This window comes from Neoarius graeffei, chromosome 26 (assembly GCF_027579695.1).
Source record: "Neoarius graeffei isolate fNeoGra1 chromosome 26, fNeoGra1.pri, whole genome shotgun sequence".
In the NCBI taxonomy this organism is placed as follows: Eukaryota; Metazoa; Chordata; class Actinopteri; order Siluriformes; family Ariidae; genus Neoarius; species Neoarius graeffei.
This window is the reverse complement of record NC_083594.1, coordinates 144,136-166,104: the sequence shown is the minus strand read 5'-3', so window position 1 is coordinate 166,104 and position 21,969 is coordinate 144,136. Positions and strand designations below refer to the sequence as shown.

Below are 21,969 nucleotides of genomic sequence, written 5' to 3'. Positions count from 1 at the left end.
CAGCAGGAGCTCCATTCCAAGATTCTAATTGGTTAGTCAATTCTCATGAAGCGTTCTGATTGGCTGATTTGTTCTGCGTCCGTCCGTCAGTCACTGCCGTTTAGCATGTTCGGTTGAATTGTTGGAAGTTTTTCTAAAGCAGCTTGAGAAACTCCTTCCGTCTAAAATGAGTGGTGAGTTTAATTTCTTTTTTTACTTTTTCTAACTTAATTTTACCAAATTGAGTTGATAAGCGGTTTCATTAAGTACCCATGAGTATGAAATAAAGAGTTCTGAGAAATCTTAGACGGTCTTCAGAAAGTTTTGTGTTCGTGGAATTTGATTCCTGATAAACTGGTAGAGCAGCTCGGTGTGTAATTAGGGTTAGCTCACTCGGCTAACTGGGTTTGTGAGGTAACTTTAATAAAAATGGCTTTTCAGTAGGTTACTCACTGCAGGTAAAAGTGTTTATTCTCCTCCTGAACACTCGGGATCAGTGCAGAGGTTTTAACCCGAAAGAGTCCTTTTAATCATTTATTATTGAAGTAGTGAGAGGACAGGGCTGTCCTGTCAGGGCGAATCATTAGCTTTAGTTAGCGTTAGTCAGGTAGTTACTGTTGGAATCACACCCATAAAGTTTCATATCTGTTTTTCTATGATGATGATGATTATGATTATTATTATTATTATTATTATTATGATCATAAATTTATTTCAGTATTTATTCCACACAGTCCAGTAGAGCTGAAGCAGTGAACACTGGAGCTCAGATGGATTTTACATATTGTGCTTATTTTACTTATTAACCATAAAGACAACAGGACATTTTATTTAATTTAAAGATATATTTTAATATCAGAAGTCTGATGGAAATCTTACATCTTATGTGTGGAATTTCACTTTCAGTTTATTCTCTTCACAGATCAGCAGAGTGAGATGAGCACTTCAGTGGAAACCGATGGAGAATCTCTGAAGAAAACCAACAGTTCAGGCCAAGTAAGAGAGTGTGTGTGTGTGTGTGTGTGTGTGTGTGTGTGTAAAAGAGTGTGCCTGATGTCTGTCGTACAGTGTTTGTTTATTCATATGGAAGTTTAATCTTATTATTAAAAGGCTGGCTCACTCTTCCCAGAATCCTCTGCACCAAGTACCGAATCTCCATTTTAACATCGGTGGATATTAACAATACAGCGAAATCCTCAGCTATAGATCTTAAACTGTAAAAAGAAATTGAAGATTTGTTCACGGCGTTTATATTATAATTCTTGAGACTGATCTGTTACATTACCGTATGGATATTCTGTTGTAACGGACCAGAACCGGCCTCAGCCGTCTATTGCGCAGCCATGAAGGAAAGAAAATATCAGGCATGTTCTTCTCAAAACTTCACGTATGACATGTAGATGAAGAAAAAGTCCAAGATGGGTTTTGAAGGGACCACAAACAGTGGATTTCAGAGGTTTTGCTGCACAGTGAGCTAACAGAGTAGTGGCCATGTGATTTCAAAACAAAGACAATGAACTGGATTCTGGGAAGAGTGAGTCGCCCCTTTTAAGTCTTTTGGGTATTAAGAGTCTTTATGATGCTAAAGGATTTTTTTTGTGTGCGTGTGTTAAGCATTAGTCAGTGTAGGGTTAAGACCTATAGATCGGGGCTTGATATGTTTAATTTTTTTAAATTATTTTTATTTTTTTCCCCCCTGGCCGATACTGATGACTCGTAGTTAAGGACATCAGTCACCGATATTTGAGGTCGAGTTGCCATAAAGTTGATGTTTGTGGTTTTGAAAATTTTCAAGAATTCAATTTGTACTCTCAATTTACATTAAATTAACATGTTTAATATTAGAACATTTATTAAAAAAGAGCACTTTGAACAAAACACTGTGTAAAAGGTAGACTGACGACAGTCATCGTCTCAAGGTGTGTGTGAGAGTGAGCGAGTGCATTGTAAGTTTTTTGCCTCTGCATTAGTGAACCTCCACATGTTCTGCTCTTTCCTCTCACTGGAAGTGAAGGCAAGCGCAGCTTCATTCCTGTGTTTCTCACAAACACTGAAAAGTACACTTGATTGAATTTACTCGACACGTGGTCCACATTCCACCAATCCATTTACACTGTGGGTGGGACTAAAGAAGTTGTGCCCCCCGCCCATCAGATATGTACATGCATAAAACATTTTAACTGGCAAGGAACCAAGTTTAAGAGCCAATTCTGATAATTGGGAAAATGCTGAATATCAGCTCTGATTATTGGTTGCTCCTACTATAGATTATTAACTAGAGTTTTAACTAAACTTAAACTGGACACACTCTGAAATCCCACCTGCTGAGGAGTGTGTGGGCGTTTCAGTCTGCATAATGATTGATAGGGATGTTTCTATGATAAAGGTGGAAAAGTGGGTAGAAATGTGGAACTGTGTGTTTTAGATGAGCCGTGTATCTGAGTATTTTGTACACGTTCTCACTGCCATATTTCACAAAGATATACAGTGGTGCTTGAAAGTTTGTGAACCCATTAGAATTTTCTATATTTCTGCATAAATATGACCTAAAACATCATCAGATTTTCACACAAGTCCTAAAAGTAGATAAAGAGAACCCAGTTAAACAAATGAGACAAAAATATTATACTTGGTCATTTATTTATTGAGGAAAATGATCCAATATTACATATCTGTCAGTTGCAAAAGTATGTGAACCTTTGCTTTCAGTATCTGGTGTGACCCCCTTATGCAGCGATAACTGCAACTAAATATTTCCGATAACTGTTGATCAGTCCTGCACACCGGCTTGGAGGAATTTTAGCCCGTTCCTCCGTACAGAACAGCTTCAACTCTGGGATGTTGGTGGGTTTCCTCACATGAACTGCTCGCTTCAGGCCCTTCCACAGCATTTTGATTGGATTAAGGTCAGGACTTTGACTTGGCCATTCCAAAACATTAAATTTATTCTTCTTTAAATATTCTTTGGGAGAACGACTTGTGTGCTTAGGGTCATTGTCTTGCTGCATGACTCACCTTCTCTTGAGATTCAGTTCATGGACAGATGTCCTGACATTTTCCTTTAGAATTTGCTGGTATAATTCAGAATTCATTGTTCCATCAATGATGGCAAGCCGTCCTGGCCCAGATGCAGCAAAACAGGCCCAAGCCATGATACTACCACCACCATGTTTCACAGATGGGATAAGGTTCTTATGCTGCAATGCAGTGTTTTCCTTTCTCCAAACATAACGCTTCTCATTTAAACCAAAAAGTTCTATTATGGTCTCATCCGTCCACAAGACGTTTTTCCAATAGCCTTCTGGCTTGTCCATGTGATCTTTAGCAAACTGCAGACAAGCAGCGATATTCTTTTTGGAGAGCAGTGGCTTTCTCCTTGCAACCCTGCCATGCACACCATTGTTGTTCAGTGTTCTCCTGATGGTGGACTCATGAACATTAACATTAGCCAATGTGAGAGAGGCCTTCAGTTGCTTAGAAGTTACCCTGGGGTCCTTTGTTCTCGCTGACTATTACACGCCTTGCTCTTGGAGTGATCTTTGTTGGTCGACCACTCCTGGGGAGGGTAACAATGGTCTTGAATTTCCTCCATTTGTACACAATCTGTCTGACTGTGGATTGGTGGAGTCCAAACTCTTTAGAGATGGTTTTGTAACCTTTTCCAGCCTGATGAGCATCAACAACGCTTTTTCTGAGGTCCTCAGAAATCTCCTTTGTTCATGCCATGACACACTTCCACAAACATGTGTTGTGAAGATCAGACTTTGATAGATCCCTGTTCTTTAAATAAAACAGGGTGTCCACTCACACCTGATTGTCATCCCATTGATTGAAAACACCTGACTCTAATTTCACTTTCAAATTCACTGCTAATCCTAGAGGTTCACATACTTTTGCCACTCACATATATGTAATAATGGATAATTTTCCTCAATAAATAAATGACCAAGTATAATATTTTTGTCTCATTTGTTTGACTGGGTTCTCTTTATCTACTTTTAGGACTTGTGTGAAAATCTGATGTTTTAGATCATATTTATGCAGAAATATAGAAAATTCTAAAGGGTTCACAAACTTTCAAGCACCACTGTAGTGACTGTCATAACTGCTATACTGCTTTAGAATGTTTTTAAAGGCTACACTGGAGATACGCAGGAGATACGCAGAACCATGGCCTCACTTTTTGTTTATAAATGCCTTAAGACCTCAAGAATGGCATAGGAATAGTTTTAAGTGTTAACAATAAATCTAATATAGTAATTTTTACGATTAAAATGATCCATATAGGTAGCAGTCTGAGTGAATGACCTTGACATCTGTGATGTCACAGCAGGAAGTCTATCGGTCTCATCGCCATTTCCGCTATACTAAAACACAGAGCTGACTGCAACTCCGATCCTCCATTATGAGCTAATTTATCGCCATGCCACGTAGATGTGGAAGACGCTGGACTCTTACAGAAATGCTTTTATGGCTGAGGACTACAGTTGACTTGCTAACTTTAGGACTGCAGTTGTCATGAACAGTTTTGCACTCAAGTTTCCATCAATGAAGAGTTTATAACATCAACGAAACTGACTTCATGTTAAAACTGTTAATGTTATAGTTATGTTGTCTGTTGTTGCCCAAATGAGGATGGGTTCCCTTTTGAGTCTGGTTCCTCTCGAGGTTTCTTCCTCATGTCGTCTGAGGGAGTTTTTCCTTGCCACCGTCGCCACAGGCTTCATCATCGGGGATAGATTAGGGATAAAATTAGCTCATGTTTTAAGTCATTCAAATTCTGTGAAGCTGCTTTGCGACAATGTTTATTGTTAAAAGCGCGATACAAATAAACTCGACTTGACGTGTTGCTGGCGGGTGCGGCAACATGATAGAAGGTGGATTTACGCTGCATTCCTGGCCCAAGAATGTTCAAACTGCAAAGGTTTGGACGCGTTTTGCGAGAAGTTCACGGGTATATTGGGCGCCTATGAAGTGGTCTCTCCTCTCCTCTGCTCTGCACATTTTACTGAAGACTCGCACGAGATCTTTGATCTGTTGAGGAGTGTTGGCTATAAGCCTGGATTGAAAGAGGGTGCAGTACCAACAATTTAAAGGAAAAGAAAACTACAAGAAAAGGAAAGCAAGTTCAGTTCTCCCAGAGTGTGAGCCGAGGGTTCTGGCTAAAACCCGGGATGGGACGGGACATATTATCGCTCGGGCAGTGACCTCCCCGTGGTTGTTGCTAAAACCGGTGCCATCCTGTCCCATCCCGGGTTTTAGAAATTGTCTGAGCTGAGCAGTAATGGCGGAGTACTCTGTATGGACAAAATGGAGAATGAATGGACCAGCTGTCTGATTTCTCCGCTGGATATGCTCGCCTCAGCAGCAATATCTCGCCCTTACGTGGAAGAAGTGAATGAACGGAGGACTGAACGAACAACTGAAAGTCAGATTGTTTTTAAAACAATCGGCCACAAGCTCGGCCTTCAAGAAGTGAGAACGCAGATGGGTAAGCTCCGACTCTCATTTGGATACAAAACAACAAAAACAACACTTGTTGTTTTCCTGCATTTAGATTAATACATGTAACTTGTATTGTGTTTAAGATACCGGTATAAGATTATTTAATTCGCTTCAAAATGTAATTCTCAGTTCATCTGATTATTTAATTAGCCTTTTATATTTTATCAGTGAAAACGCATGCATGTACATGTATGTTGCATAAGTTATAACACTTATCCTGTTTTAATGAGTCAACCCACAATCAGTGAAGTCAAGTCAGTCTTAGTTGAGCAAGTCGGTAATGGTGTTTCTTACTTTCACCATAATATTTTTTTATTTATATGACTTTGGTCTATAGCTGTAAAAGGGCCTCGGCCTTAAAACCGGTTACCAGTGTGATGTCACGCACTCAGGGCTGGCTGGCTCAGCGGGGCAGCTCCAATGCCAACTTTGTGGTTGATTTTAACTGTCAAAAATATTTTTTTTATTCCCATTTATGCAGCATACAAGAGCATAGCTGCCAACTACTACGAATAAATCGTATTTATTACGATTTGTCGTTTTGATTACGAAAATACGAATTTACTACAATAAAATACGATTTTGCCAATTTTCATGGGTCATTTTCAAAGTCTATCACCGGTGGGATTCGTATTTGAACCCGCTCTGACCAATCAGCGCAACAGTGACTGTGACGTAGTCAGAGCGACAGAAAGCAGTGGGGGAGGGTAAACCATAGACATATAAACATAGATGTCGCATTCTGCGTAGAATCATACGTCATCCTCGCCACCATATTGACTGCGTTTACTGTACCAACAGGTTTACCGTCCAAACGAGATCACATGGGATTACCTTTCACAGGTGAGACTGGAAAAATACTTTTCAATACTGTTCCTTCAGTCTTCAGTTTCCCAGCTCATCTCCACCGGGGAGGTGTAGAGTTATATGCAGTGAGAATTAGAGAATACAGTGCCACACTATGATGAATGTTTTTAACCTTTCTGAATGGGAAGGAATCAGTGATGGATTTTGTTTTGGTATGACGTGAGAACCTGGCCGAACTCAGTTTGGCGCTCATTCAGCTCACTTTGTGGCCTCAGGTTTTGGGAGCTTGCTACGGTATGCTGACTGATTAGCTTACCTGAGCTATCTATCGCGTATCTGTCGCTAGTTTGCAGTGTACAGGGTATTTCGCACACTATTTATAACCATCACATTAAAAGTTATGTGTTGTTCTGATGCCTGTTTGTTTCCCAAATATATACGTGTGTGTGTTAATGGGTGAATAAAAGGCATGGAGTTAAATATTATTGTAGAAAGGGGCTTTATGAAGTTCAGTCCATTTACTTGCATTGGTTTACGGGGAAGATTTGCGACATCCAATATGGCGGACACTCTGACGTATCCCAGCAACGGGCCGCCAGCTCAATGCAGCGTCTGTTTATATGTCTATGGGGTAAACAAACAGCATGTGGAGAGGGACACCACTGGAGTGTCGAGTGTTTTGGTGAAGATTCAGCGATCATGGAATGAGCGGAGAGCCTCTTCCTGCTCATGTTTCAATGAAAACTCCAAGTCTAATTCTTCTAAAACTGATTCCAAAGCGGAGTCAAACGCGCACTGTTCACTAGCACTTTCTCCAGCGTCGCGCAGCTTTGTCGTCACTCCTGCAAAAGCCCGCCCAAAGAATCCAAACAAAAACCTTGCGTTGTGATTGGCCGGCACGATTTGATGCCCGGGGTGTGTTGTTGATTCTGTTCTTTTTGATTTGTAGTCATGTGAAGAAGCAAGTTGAAATTGACACTTTTTTGAGCCGTTTCACTTTGTGCCAAGCATGTTTTGAGGCATTTTTATGTTTGGTGTTGATTACTAGAGGTTCCTTTTATGTTTGATCTGTGCCAAATTGCTTTGATGATATGTATTCTAGTTCCAGGTAAATTTGTTTCCATTGTTGAAAAGAACTTTGCAAAATAATGTAAGATGATAGTTTAGTTTGTAGAATAAATTTTGTCAAACTATTTTGTTTGTGTGATTTTTCAGGGTAGTTTTGCTAGAAAGCTTTGGCGGTGGGGGGGGGCTTTGCCCCCCCACCGAGACTCAGTACCCAACCTTGTATTACTATTTACAATTTCAGAATGTTGGCAGCTATGCAAGAGTCAAGGATTGAGATGCTATCCACTCAAATGTATTTAGAAATAAAGGTTCTGCGTATCTCCTTTAAACATGAGCTGGTGTTTGGTTCAGGCAGTGTTTCAGGGTGTGTGTATGAGATGTTTGGTACAGGCAGTGTCCATGTCTTTCAGGTAATCTCTCTCAGCGTATTTATTTACCCAGGATGCTTTTCCTCCACAGGAAACCCAGCAGCCGTCTCCTTTAGCCCTTTTAGCTGCCACGTGCAGTCGAATAGATGAAAATGACACACAACAGGAAGCAGCTCAGATTGATGTAAGCTCCACTCAGATGTCTCAGAACGCTAACGGCTGGCAGATTATCCCTCAGATCATTCCTCAGATAAACAGCAGCTGTGATAAAGGCGGGCCTCAGAAGCCGGGCAGCGGTGAGACGGAGCAGCAGCAGTTTGTTTTGTCTCCTACAGCGTTACAGGGTCAGCAGGTCCTCACGGCACTGTCTGGGGTTTTACCCAATATTCAGTACCAGGTCATTCCTCAGTTTCACACTGTGGACGGACAGCAGCTCCAGTTCACTCAGACTTCCCATGATGCTTCTGGAACAGGAACGGGGCAGATACAGCTTGTTTCATCAACCAATGGGAGCCAGCCTCTCATTACCACAGCAGGCAGTCAGACTGCAGGAAGTGGAAACATCCTCACAGTTCCTGGGGTGATTCCTCTCCATAACCTCACATTGGGAAACTCAGTTCTGACCAATCAGACGCCATTTATTAACATGCCTTTAGCGCTCAATAACTTCACTCTACTTCCTGTTAGCACAGGAGCCAACACACTGAAAAGTGATGACGTGTCCAATGGAGCCAATCAGCACGTTGTCCAAAATCAACAGACAATAGCAGCAGCCTCCACATCAGAGTGTGTCAGCAGCACACACACTGTGAGCACACACGCTCCCAGTTCGTACACAGACGTTGTTTCAGCTCCAAACAGCACTGTGACCGCCAACACGTTCCAGAACGTCACTGCAGGAATCTCAGTCCAGTCTGACGGCAGAGATGCGCAGCAGATCCTTATCCAGCCTCAGCAACTCCTTCAGGGTACATCCACTTTACCAACCGTCCAATCAGGAGCCATTCCTGCAAGCCATGTGATTGCTGCACACACTCTTCCTCAAGATGGCCTGCAGGGCCTTCAGAACCTGCAGCTCCCGTCGATCAATAACGGGCCGATCCTGCTGAGGACGGTGGGGCCGAACGGGCAGGTCAGCTGGCAGACGCTTCAGCTGCAGAATCCTGCTGGAGCTCAGATCACTGTGGCATCACTCCCTTCTGTGACATCGGTTCCTTCACTCACACAGCCTGGCACCATTAACCTGAACAGTGCTGGACTGCAGATGCATCAACTACAAGAAGTTCCGATCACCATCAACACTGCAGGTCAGCATCTTACAGTGATGGCTGAAATGTGTCCATACGTCTAGTATACCAGTAAAGCCTTCATAAATAATGTGGGTTGGGTTCGAGTTGATTCTTGCTCTGATGTCCCCATGAACTGGGGGAAGTGGCTATTTTAATTGAGAGGCTGCCAGTGTCTCTCACTGTGCTCATTATTGCTGCTACTTTTATTAATCACTACACAGAACATCAGTAACAGAGAATTCTTAACAAATAATGTGCAATGTAGGGTTGGGAACTGAAACTTGGTTCCAAATTAGAACTGAACTGAAAGTGGCAGGTTCCGGGTACCCGTATTTAATATTAAAAAAAAAAAAATTGAATTCCGGTTCTGCTTATTGATTCTGCAGTAACTCTTTATTATCGGAAACAAAAGCTACGTATTGGGTAGGACGTGGGTAATGATCTGCCAGGACCTGTCTATGTGATCATGTCTTTCAGGACATGATTACATCACACATCAATGCAACAGTGTGTTTGTGTAAATATGAGCTAGTATGCATGGCTAATAACAATCTTGTGAAAGATGAACTTGTTGTAAACGGTCAAGTTATGTTTGTTATCTAAACCACAGCTTTGTTTCATTTGGCCCATGTGAACTTGGAAGGGGAAAAATAATACTGGAACAGCCCGTAGAACACTACTGCTCGATATTTTCACATGACCCAGAATTCACAGCAGATCTGTACAGTGGCGGTTGCTACACTACAGTGCGCACCTTATAGTGCTTAACTACAGCGCTCATGACATGGAAAGGAAAAAAAATATACAACACAGCCACTGTTTATTAATTTGTTTACACAGTATCTGTTCATTCCCTTGTAGTTAAATCGTGTGTGTATCTCTCTCACACACACACACAAAATTACATTACACACACACACCTTTTCGTGTCCTGAGCAGGTCTCTGTACTTAAACTGAAGGACAGAAACGCCCCCCCCCCCCCCCCCCCCCCTTTTTTTTGGTAATTCAAGACACAATGTTCTTTCAGACAATCTTTAATATTTACTCATCTTTCTGTATGAATAATGTTGCCCTAAGATAGACAGTTCCACTGAAAATGATTTAAGTAACAGGTGAGTATGGGGGGGGGGAGGGATTACATCTTTATATAATAAATCTTGATCTACTTTTCCTTTGCAGTTAACGCCAGCAGGCTCCTTCTCCAACTCTCAGCTTGATCTCTGTGATTATGGTGTCGCTCTCAGGCGAGCAGCTTACAGCCAGAAACAGGAACTATGTTTATATTCCAATTAGCTACTCCTGTTTCTTATTAAAGCAACTGGTATCCAATAAAGTGTTATGATACAGAAGAAAGCATTCATATAAAAAAAATATTTTATAATATGCATGTTATCTAACATGGCATACATTTCTGTTAGTTATTTTTCTACAAACATCCTATTCTAATTTATGAGCCTAGGTTATTGGTGTTAGTTGATTTTGTTAAATTTATATGTATACTTCAATTATGGCTCTTTAGGATCTCACTAAAATGCTGATGTGGGCCAGGCAAAATTTGCATTTGACACCATTGGCCTAAACATTTTAATTTTTATTATTTTTTACATTTTTATTTTTATATATAATATTTAAAAAAAACATTTTGGAATTGAAATGGGGAATTGATAAGAAACAAGACTGATGAGCAGAATCAGGATTGATAAAATTCAAACAATACCCAACCCTAATGCCATGACACTCTGTCTAATGGTGCGATACATAAGTTGCAGTTAAAATAAAAACATTAATTTGTTAAAATTTTCACACCGCCTCAGAATTGTATCTGTACATCAATAACAGAAATAAAATAAGATTGAAATTAAAACTCAGGGGTGTAGGTGTTCACCTTGTGCATGTGACTTCAGTCATCAACATTACATCTGATTTGGTGTAAAATATTTTTTTACAACAAACTGCTGTATATTAGATTATCTCCAATTCGGGGATACATATTCGTAGTGCACTCGTGTCTGATGCCATATTTGAGTAATAGTCAGGGCAGCCATGACCTAAAGGTTAGCAAAGCAGCCTGGGGCTCAGAGGGTTGCTGGTTCGATTCCCTGGACCAGCAGGAAAATCCATAGCTGAAGTGCCCTTGAGCAAGGTACCTAACTCTCAAGTGCCCCCCCCCCGGCACTGTGTGTGTCTGTCCTTGTTGTACGTTGCTCTGTAATGTAAGGTAAAATAGTTATAAAGCCTTATGTTATTTAGGTCACATGACTGTAATGTTATCTGCGTTTAGGTGAATCTCAATGTAGCTTCTGAATACTCTATAGAGAAACTAATACCAACATGAACTGGTATTATATTTAAAATATTCATGCTGGGCCTAGTGATGCTGAAGGTCTTTATTTTTGGGTAGAAAGTGACGCATTATGATCTGATTATTATCTGTAATGCACTAACTCGAACTTGGTACTTTATTCAGACAAGCTTTGTCCACTTGATTTACTGATGCTGATTTATGATGTTACTATATGTTACATTGAATTGTATATGTAGGTTCTGATATGGTGTGTGTGTGTGTGTGTGTAGGTGATCAGGGAGCTGCAGGAGACGTCATGGATGAGTCCTTGCTGGATCAGAGTTTAGACACAACTCCACCGAGTCGCCGCTCCCGCAGGGAAGCGTGCACATGTCCATTCTGCAAAGATGGAGATGGACGGTAATGCGCGCGTGCACACAAAAATGCATATGTGTTATTTACCCGCTGGGAGGTCCGTATCGTGAAATACCGTGACCGAGGTCTTGAAAGTACTAACTGAGGGCAAGGTCATGGTATTTCACCATACGGACTGACCTTAAAATGCATATCACGGGTAAATTCAGGAGCGAGATCAATGTAATTCTCCTATTTTATATTAAACTTTGGTTCAATATCTGTCACATTTTGTGCAATTTTTTTTACCTTGCGCAATACCAGAAAAATTCAGTTGAAATCAAGCCATTTGAGGCGAATTGGTCCGCCTCTGAAAAAACTTGGCATTTGGATTTCCCGGGAAACATTGATTTTCGTGACGTCACGTGCGGGACGTCTCCCTCTGAATCCTACGTCAGCGCTGGTTTGTTTGAGAAAATGACCTGGCGGTTTTCTGCAAATTTCTTCGTTATCACGTAATTATTAAAATGGTTAACAGATGTATCGTAGGAGGGTGTAGCAACACCAATCATGATGGGATTAGTACTCATCGTTTTCCAAAAGACCGGACAATGAGAGAGAAATGGGAGCGCTTGGTCTACACAGGCTGTGCACTGAAACCGTGCAAAGCTCGCGCAGCCTGCTGGCGCTTCCGCAGGTAACGTCACGAATCTGGCTCCAGACTCCCTTGGGATTTTTCCAGATGCATTTTATTTTATTTTTTCTGCTGTAGACAGATGGCCTTGTGCAAAATTGTCCTTCTGGATGAGTGTGTAAAGGGACATACTTTCATATAAAATAACCCCTGAAATTGGTCCAGAATATGCACTTTAAGCTGGTAAATAATATATTTATTTTTTTCTTTACCAAATTTTAACAGAAAACGAGAGCGCCCGAAAGGGAAAACCGAGCTGAGGCGAGCCGAGCCGCCATTTTTGAATCCTCATTCACTGCTGTAATGCAAATTGCTTCCTCCTCAATATACAAGTGCACTTCCATGGCAGGAAAAAAACCCCTACATTTTGCTGCCTATGTAGTCCCCTATTTATACAAAATTGAGTCATTCAGGATTCAGACATGTTTTTGCTCTGCGTTAGCAACAGTTCCAGGTTTTTAGCTTTCTCCTGAAATGTTTTCTTTTATTTCTTCTTCCTCAGGGTAGTAAAACTCACTTTCACTGTGAAGACTGTCGTTATCGCTATCCGTGATGTAAAATTAATGCTATTCTCCTGAGAAATGCGAAAATAAATGTTGACAAAAATTGCTACGATGTTTGTTGTTGTGAACGAGCGAGTTGCCAGAGGTCCGTAACCGGGGTCCATATTGTAGGATACGGACCTGCTTGCCAGCCAATCAGAGCGCAGGATTTGATGGAAACCGGACCGTGAAAAAATAAACTCATTTATGCAATACGGCACCAGCCATGTTTTGTTTGAGTGGCTGCCTTCCTAGTGATTTTGACTGAAGTGTTCATGATATTGTCTGGAATATATACAGTGGTGCTTGAAAGTTTGTGAACCCTTTAGAATTTTCTATATTTCTGCATAAATATGACCTAAAAAAACATCGGATTTTCACACAAGTCCTAAAAGTAGAGAAAGAGAACCCAGTTAAACAAATGAGACAGAAATATTATACTTGCTCATTTATTTATTGAAGAAAATGATCCAATATTACATATCTGTGAGTGGCAAAAGTATGTGACCCTTTGCTTTCAGTATCTGGTGTGACCCCCTTGTGCAGCGATAACTGCAACTAAATGTTTGCGGTAACTGTTGATCAGTCCTGTACACCGGCTTGGAGGAATTTTAGCCCGTTCCTCCGTACAGAACAGCTTCAACCCTGGGATGTTGGTGGGTTTCCTCACATGAACTACTCACTTCAGGTCCTTCCACAACATTTTGATTGGATTAAAGTCAGGACTTTGACTTGGCTATTCCAAAACATTCACTTTATTCTTCTTTAACCATTCTTTGGTAGAACGACTTGTGTGCTTAGGGCCGTTGTCTTGCTGCATGACCCACCTTCTCTTGAGATTCAGTTCATGGACAGATGTCCTGACATTTTCCTTTAGAATTCGCTGGTATAATTCAGAATTCATTGTTCCATCAATGATGGCAAGCCGTCCTGGCCCAGATGCAGCAAAACAGGCCCAAACCATGATACTACCACCACCATGTTTCACAGATGGGATAAGGTTCTTATGCTGCAATGCAGGGTTTTCCTTTCTCCAAACATAACGCTTCTCATTTAAACCAAAAAGTTCTATTTTGGTCTCATCTGTCCACAAAACATTTGTCCAATAGCCTTCTGGCTTGTCCACATGATCTTTAGCAGACTGTAGACAAGCAGTAATGTTCTTTTTGGAGAGCAGTGGCTTTCTCCTTGGAACCCTGCCATGCACACCATTGTTGTTCAGTATTTCGATTACGTTCATTATGTCTTATATTAAATATAGTTAGTATTTTTTTTTTTTCTTTTTTAACAGACATCTAATTTTTAGGTTTGTTTACCTGACATGTTTCGACGTATAACTTCCGTCTTCCTCAGAGTGTCTCCGGATGTTGTTGGTGACGCATCTTTTATCAGCTGATGTTTCTGAAGGCGTGGCCTTCCTGTCTGGATTGACAGGTCGGTCACGCCTTATACTGTCTGTTCGTCCCCTGCAAGATGGCACTCCAGGTATGGGAGAGCATGTATGCTCCCTCATCCCGGTTGATGGTCCTCGGGCTTCGCTTACGGATCTCCATGGCCTCCCTGATCCAGCGCTGATGTTTGTTATCTTCTGTGCGGATGACTCTGGCATTCCCCCAGTCCATAATGTGATTTTCCCTTTTGCAATGATCTGTTATAGCTGACTTATAATTTTCCTGTTGTGCCTTTTCTTTTATTGTTCGGGTTTGTCTTGTAGCTGTCTCCTTTTCGCACTCTTTCTTATGTTCATTTTTTCTTGTATTGAAACTCCTTCCTGTTTCCCCAATGTAAGTTTTATTGCATAATTGGCATGGAATCTCATATATGGTGTTGCATCTGTTGTCCGGATGTATTCTGTCTTTGGGATGAACCAGGATCTGACGGAGTGTTGTGTGTGGTTTGACAGGTGTGTTAATGTTGTGTTTCCTCATTACTCTTTGAATGCGTTCAGTTATTCCCCTGATGTATGGTAATGTAACTACTCCCCTGTGTTCTTGTTTGTTAGTTTGTTTTTTCCCTTTCTTCTGTGTTTTGTTGTTCTTAACCTGTTCCGCCCCTTTGGATATTGCCCATTGTGGATATTGACATGCCTTCAGTGCGTGTTGTATATGTTGTTCCTCCTGTTCTTTGTCCTGTGAATCTGTAATTATTGCTGTGCGTTCATGTAATGTTCTAACTACTGATATTTTGTGCATTATGGGGTGTTCGGAAGTCCAGTTTAAATATTGGTCGGTGTGTGTGGGTTTCCTGTGTACTTTTATTTTGATGTCCCCATCTTCCGTGTGTTGTATTTTCAAATCCAAAAATGCTATTGACTGCTCTGTCTCTTCTTCATGTGTGAATTTTATATTGCCGGTATTGTCTATGGTGTTGAGATGGTCGGTGAGCTGTTGAGTGTGTCCCCTCTTCACTTTTTCCAATATGTCGTCCACATACCGTTTCCAGAGTGTTGGTCTGTATTCCGATGGTATTGTAGTGAGTGCTTTCTGCTCCAGATCTTCCATGAAAAAGCCGCACATGATGGCTGATAGTGGGTCTCCCATGGCAAAACCTTCCTTCTGTCTGTAAATTGTATTCCTGAACTGAAAGTATGTGGATGTGGCGATGAATTGAAGGAGCTGAGTGATGTCTTGTACAGTGAGGTTTGTGCGTTTCTTGAGCGTCCTGTCTGTTTTTAATTTGTCTTGTACTACCTGTATGGTGGCTTCCGTGGGTGTTCTGGTGAAAAGAGATATGACGTCGTGTGATATGAAAACTTCATCTTGCTGCATTTTGATGTTTTTTAGTTCTTCTGCCAGTTGTTTTGAGTTTTTGCAATGTTGGTCTGTGAGTCCTAGTAATGGTTTAATTATTTCGGTGAGTGCTTTTGATAAGTTGTATGTGACTGAACCAATGCTGTCTACTATGGGGCGTAATGGTGTTCCTGGTTTGTGTATTTTTGGTGTGCCGTAAATCCTGGGGATGACGTTGGCTGTGGGTACTAAATGATTGTAAGCCTGCTTGTCTATTTTGTTTTCTTCGAGTAGTGGTTTGAGTAGTGCTTTAAGTTTCTTTTTCTTGTCTTCTGTTGGGTCTTTTTTTAATATTTCAAATGCGTTGTCACTGAGTAATTCATTCATTTTTCGTTCATATTCATCCGTGTCCATAATGACTGTTGTCCTGCCTTTATCTGCTGGGAGGATTGGAATACAGACCAACACTCTGGAAACGGTATGTGGACGACATATTGGAAAAAGTGAAGAGGGGACACACTCAACAGCTCACCGACCATCTCAACACCATAGACAATACCGGCAATATAAAATTCACACATGAAGAAGAGACAGAGCAGTCAATAGCATTTTTGGATTTGAAAATACAACACACGGAAGATGGGGACATCAAAATAAAAGTACACAGGAAACCCACACACACCGACCAATATTTAAACTGGACTTCCGAACACCCCATAATGCACAAAATATCAGTAGTTAGAACATTACATGAACGCACAGCAATAATTACAGATTCACAGGACAAAGAACAGGAGGAACAACATATACAACACGCACTGAAGGCATGTCAATATCCACAATGGGCAATATCCAAAGGGGCGGAACAGGTTAAGAACAACAAAACACAGAAGAAAGGGAAAAAACAAACTAACAAACAAGAACACAGGGGAGTAGTTACATTACCATACATCAGGGGAATAACTGAACGCATTCAAAGAGTAATGAGGAAACACAACATTAACACACCTGTCAAACCACACACAACACTCCGTCAGATCCTGGTTCATCCCAAAGACAGAATACATCCGGACAACAGATGCAACACCATATATGAGATTCCATGCCAATTATGCAATAAAACTTACATTGGGGAAACAGGAAGGAGTTTCAATACAAGAAAAAATGAACATAAGAAAGAGTGCGAAAAGGAGACAGCTACAAGACAAACCCGAACAATAAAAGAAAAGGCACAACAGGAAAATTATAAGTCAGCTATAACAGATCATTGCAAAAGGGAAAATCACATTATGGACTGGGGGAATGCCAGAGTCATCCGCACAGAAGATAACAAACATCAGCGCTGGATCAGGGAGGCCATGGAGATCCGTAAGCGAAGCCCGAGGACCATCAACCGGGATGAGGGAGCATACATGCTCTCCCATACCTGGAGTGCCATCTTGCAGGGGACGAACAGACAGTATAAGGCGTGACCGACCTGTCAATCCAGACAGGAAGGCCACGCCTTCAGAAACATCAGCTGATAAAAGATGCGTCACCAACAACATCCGGAGACACTCTGAGGAAGACGGAAGTTATACGTCGAAACATGTCAGGTAAACAAACCTAAAAATTAGATGTCTGTTAAAAAAGAAAAAAAAAAATACTAACTATTGTTGTTCAGTGTTCTCCTGATGGTGGACTCATGAACATTAACATTAGCCAATGTGAGAGAGGCCTTCAGTTGCTTAGAAGTTACCCTGGGGTCCTTTGTGACCTCGCCGACTATTACATGCCTTGCTCTTGGAGTGATCTTTGTTGGTCGACCACTCCTGGGGAGGGTAACAATGGTCTTGAGTTTCCTGCATTTGTACACAATCTGTCTGACTGTGGATTGGTGGAGTCCAAACTCTTTAGAGATGGTTTTGTAATGTTTTCCAGCCTGATGAGCATCAACAACGCTTTTTCTGAGGTCCTCAGAAATCTCCTTTGTTCGTGGCATGATACACTTCCACAAACATGTGTTGTGAAGATCAGACTTTGATAGATCCCTGTTCTTTAAATAAAACAGGGTGTCCACTCACACCTGATTGTCATCCCATTGATTGAAAACACCTGACTCTAATTTCACCTTCAAATTAACTGCTAATCCTAGAGGTTCACATACTTTTGCCACTGACAGATATGTAATATTGGATCATTTTCCTCAATAAATAAATGACCAAGTATAATATTTTTGTCTCATTTGTTTAACTGGGTTCTCTTTATCTACCTTTAGGACTTGTGTGAAAATCCGATGATGTTTTAGGTCATATTTATGCAGAAATATAGAAAATTCTAAAGGGTTCACAAACTTTCAAGCACCACTGTGTGTGTGTGTGTGTGTATATGTGTGTGTGTGTGTATATATATATATATATATATATATATATATATATATATATATATATATATATATAAAATCTGATTATTACTGTGTGTAGCACTGACCCCAGTAAGAAGAAACAGCACATCTGCCACATCACGGGCTGTGGGAAGGTTTATGGGAAGACGTCTCACCTGCGGGCGCACTTGCGCTGGCACTCGGGTGAGCGGCCGTTCGTCTGCACTTGGCCTCACTGCGGAAAACGATTCACCCGCTCAGACGAACTGCAGAGACACCGGCGCACACACACTGGTACGTGCGCATGCACACAACACGGGTCAAAGTTGTCAGAGCGGGAGTGAACTAACCTGATAATTACAACCCCGATTCCATAAAAGTTGAAACGTTGTGTAAAGTGTAAATAAAAACACAATACAATGATTTCCAAATCCTTTTTGACCTTGTATTCAATTGAATATAATATAAAGACAAAACATTTTAATGCTCAAACTGAAACTTTTGTTTTTTGTAAATATACACTCATTCTGAAATTGATGCCTGCAACACGTTCCAAAAAAAATTGGGACGGGGCAGTGAAAGACTGGGAATGTTGTGGAATGATCCAAAACCACCTGTTTGGAACTTTTAGTGATTTCACCATCAACAATCCATAACATCAAAACATTGAGAGAATCCTGAGAAATCTCTGCACGTCAAGGGCAACGGCCAAATACTAACATTGAAATCCTGTGACCTTTGACCCCTCAGGCAGCACTGCATTAAAAACTGACATGACTGTAGAAAGCACATGACTACATGGGCTCAGGAACACTTCAGAAAACGGTCATCAGTAAACACGGTTCATCGCTGCATCTATCATGCCAATCAAAAGCCAAATATCAACAACATCCAGAAACACCGGTGAATTCTCTGGGCCCAAGCTCATCTGAGACAGACTGAGGCAATGTGGAAAAGTGTGCTGTGGTCTGACGAGTCCACATTTCACATTGATTTTGGAAATCATGGATGTTGTGTCCTCCAGGTTGGAGAGGAAAAGGACCATCCAGATTGTTACCAGCACAAAGTTCAAAAGCCAGCATCTGTGATGGTATTGGGGATGTGTTTGTGCCCATGGCAGGGGGAACTTGCACATCTGTGAAGGCTCCATTAACGCTGAAAGGTTCATGCAGGTTTTGGAGCGACACATGCTGCCATCCCGACAGCATCCTTTTTCAAGGATGGGTAGGGTTAGGAATGAATACTCGTATGTCAGGTGTAATAATTTGTAATAACTTGTCATAACTTTGTTCCAGTAGAGTGTGCTGTCTGAGCGCATTGATGTTGCATGGTACAAGTGCTGCTTGTGGGTGATGTCATGGGCAGGGACCAGGTAGTCTGGGTGGGAAGGCAGTGCAGCATGGCAGTGGATAGTGTTGGTGGGTGGGCAGTGTATCGTCTGTTCCCCCATTTTGATGCCCCCCACCCCACAATCTGAAATGAATGAATTTTTCTGTGTGTAGGTGAAAAGAAGTTTTCATGTCCAGAGTGTCCAAAGCGCTTCATGCGTAGTGATCACCTGTCCAAACATGTTCGTACTCACACGAAGAAGAAGCCGATGGGGAGCGCAGAGAGTGGGCCAGACCAGACACTTCTTACCATGGAGACGCTGTCACCAGACGGCATGGCGCGGTTAGCAAGCAGTGGTATCAATGTAGTGCAAGTGGGAGACATGCATCCCATTAACCTCAACACTAACGGCTTCTAACCGCCATTAATCAGGTGAGACATCACCCAGGTATTACTGTTATTGTTCTTTACCTGCAGTTAACCTCTCTCTCTGTGTGTCTCTCTCTCTCTCTCTCTCTCTCTCTCTCGTGCGCAGGTTCTGAGGTGGCTGAGATTGTTGTATATGTTTTTCCTTTTTAAAAACAACCCCAAAGCCATTAAATAGTCATTTAGCTGTCCTTAAGCCCTCGTTAAGCCATTATGATGTCACACGTTTGTCAGAGTGAATAATTTAAACACTTATTGCTTTGTTTTTGTATATAAATTATATTTTTCTAAACTCTGTGCCGTTGTGTTGTGTGATTCATGCACAATCTTAAATGTTTTATATCAGATTAACTAGCATGAGAGCTTACTGCCGTGTGTGCATATACAGACATGAACACACACTGATCCCATGCACTCTGTATCATGCTTCTGCTCAATAAATCATCTTTCTGTAATTAAAGATGGCTGAATCGATTACTATCCATTTCTGTGATGTCTGTACACACACATTTTTGTGTTTTATAATAAAATTCAACATGAACCCTAACCTTCCTGTTTATTCAGCAGATGTGATCTCACCGTGTTGTATACAGTCTGTACCAGGGATTCTCAACCTTTTCTGCTTTAAGGCCCACGTATTCATACTTGTAACAAGTCGGGCCCCATTAAAAAAGATCCCCAACTATTTTGGCTCATCTATTTTATTAGAATCTAATAACCTACTGTAAAGTGTATTAACAGGATGTAACATCACTCCCTGTTACAGATGGGAGCCTAGAAATTAAATAAATGCAATAAAAACAAACTGTTTGTAATTGTAGGTGTCCTATTTAAACCCATGCATGCAGGGCATCCTCAGTCAAAAGGGATTAATGATCCAAAAGTGGAGTCTGGTCCATTAACACAAGAACTTACTGCCATGTTTGTGTTCAGTAAATAAACAAGTTATTAAAACCAAGCAGTACACTCGAAAGAAGTGGATATAGAAACCACTCAATGGGATTAGATCCTTACATGCTAACAAAGAAGGATTTTTCCTATGAAAGAAAAGTTTACTTGTTAAATTTAACATTAGTAGAATAAATTTTGATCCTATTGTAGCTGGAACTAAATACAAAGACCATAGTTATGCACACAATTAACTTAATGTAAAGGTAATTACCAACAGATTAAATTTTTTTAAAGATTGTGTTTATTTTTAGTCTTTTGTAATTATTTCTATCTGTACATGCATGACCCACCAGCTCTGCTGATCAACTTGTGTTTAAATAAAGTTATTCATTCATTATGAGTTGGGAAATTATCCATCCATTGAGTTCCCCGACGTCTCAGACTACCTGGTGCTGCAGACATCGTCCTACACGGACGCACTCATGAAAACCTGGAAGAGCATGGAGGAGAACAACTTTTTATGTGTGGCTGGGTTAAAGATCTGGGGATCAGGACACAAGATGAATCCTGTATCATTTTTGCCCAGGTTAGAAGGAGTTTCTGGGCTTTGTACGGGTCTTTGTGATGGTTGCTAAGACGCTAGAAGTTTTAGTATCTGGTGGAAACAAAGCACAGCCGCTCGATTCTCAATCCTACCTGCTCTTCTCTTCCAGCAGATCCATATAATTTACCCATCACCCTATTTATTTATTCTGTCCACTGCATGTGCACACTGTGTGCGCGCGTGCTGGGGGTTTAAATGCAAAGGAGGGACATGGCAGTAATAAAGACTAGTTCTTAATTTACCCACAAATGTACTTATTCCACTTGAAAGGTGTTCGTCAAACCAGCTACTTGGATCAGAAGGTGCAGGCTATCTGCTGGTACCTCATACAGTGAAGGCTACATCATGGGGCGGAGCCTTTTCTTACAAAGCCCCACAGTTATGGAACAGCCTTCCAAGTAGTGTTCGGGACTCAGACACAGTTAAACTATTAAAAATGTTATAATCACATTGTCTATTATCACCCAAATGAGGATGGGTTCCCTTTTGAGTCTGGTTCCTCTCGAGGTTTCTTCCTCATGTCGTCTGAGGGAGTTTTTCTCGCCACCGTCGCGGCAGGCTTCATCATTGGGGATAGATTAGGGATAAAATTAGCTCAAAGTCACTAAAATTCTGTAAAGCTGCTTTGCGACAATGTCTACTGTTAAAAGCGCTGTAGAAATAAACTTGACTTGACCTAATAAAGTGCTCAGTGAGTGTAAACGTCACACATCTCTTCATGGCGGTTTCATACCCGT

General features: G+C 41.2%; 1 protein-coding gene across 3 annotated transcripts; it reads left to right on the top strand.

Moving 5' to 3' along the window:
* The first annotated feature begins 90 nt into the window (after nucleotides 1-90).
* sp1 (sp1 transcription factor) lies at nucleotides 91-20,197 on the top strand. 3 transcript variants are annotated; one of them, XM_060910098.1, is made up of 7 exons: nucleotides 91-173; nucleotides 902-975; nucleotides 7,819-9,034; nucleotides 11,592-11,721; nucleotides 18,083-18,276; nucleotides 19,485-19,743; nucleotides 19,847-20,197. In XM_060910098.1, the coding sequence occupies exons 1-6, from the start codon at nucleotides 167-169 to the stop codon at nucleotides 19,727-19,729; spliced, it is 1,866 nt and encodes a 621-aa protein (XP_060766081.1). In that variant the 5' UTR covers nucleotides 91-166; the 3' UTR covers nucleotides 19,730-19,743; nucleotides 19,847-20,197. The 3 variants fall into 3 exon arrangements, with proteins under 3 accessions (XP_060766081.1, XP_060766079.1, XP_060766082.1); XM_060910096.1 differs by having other exon boundaries at nucleotides 19,485-20,197; XM_060910099.1 differs by having other exon boundaries at nucleotides 114-173; nucleotides 886-975; nucleotides 19,485-20,197.
* Nucleotides 20,198-21,969: the final 1,772 nt, after the last annotated feature.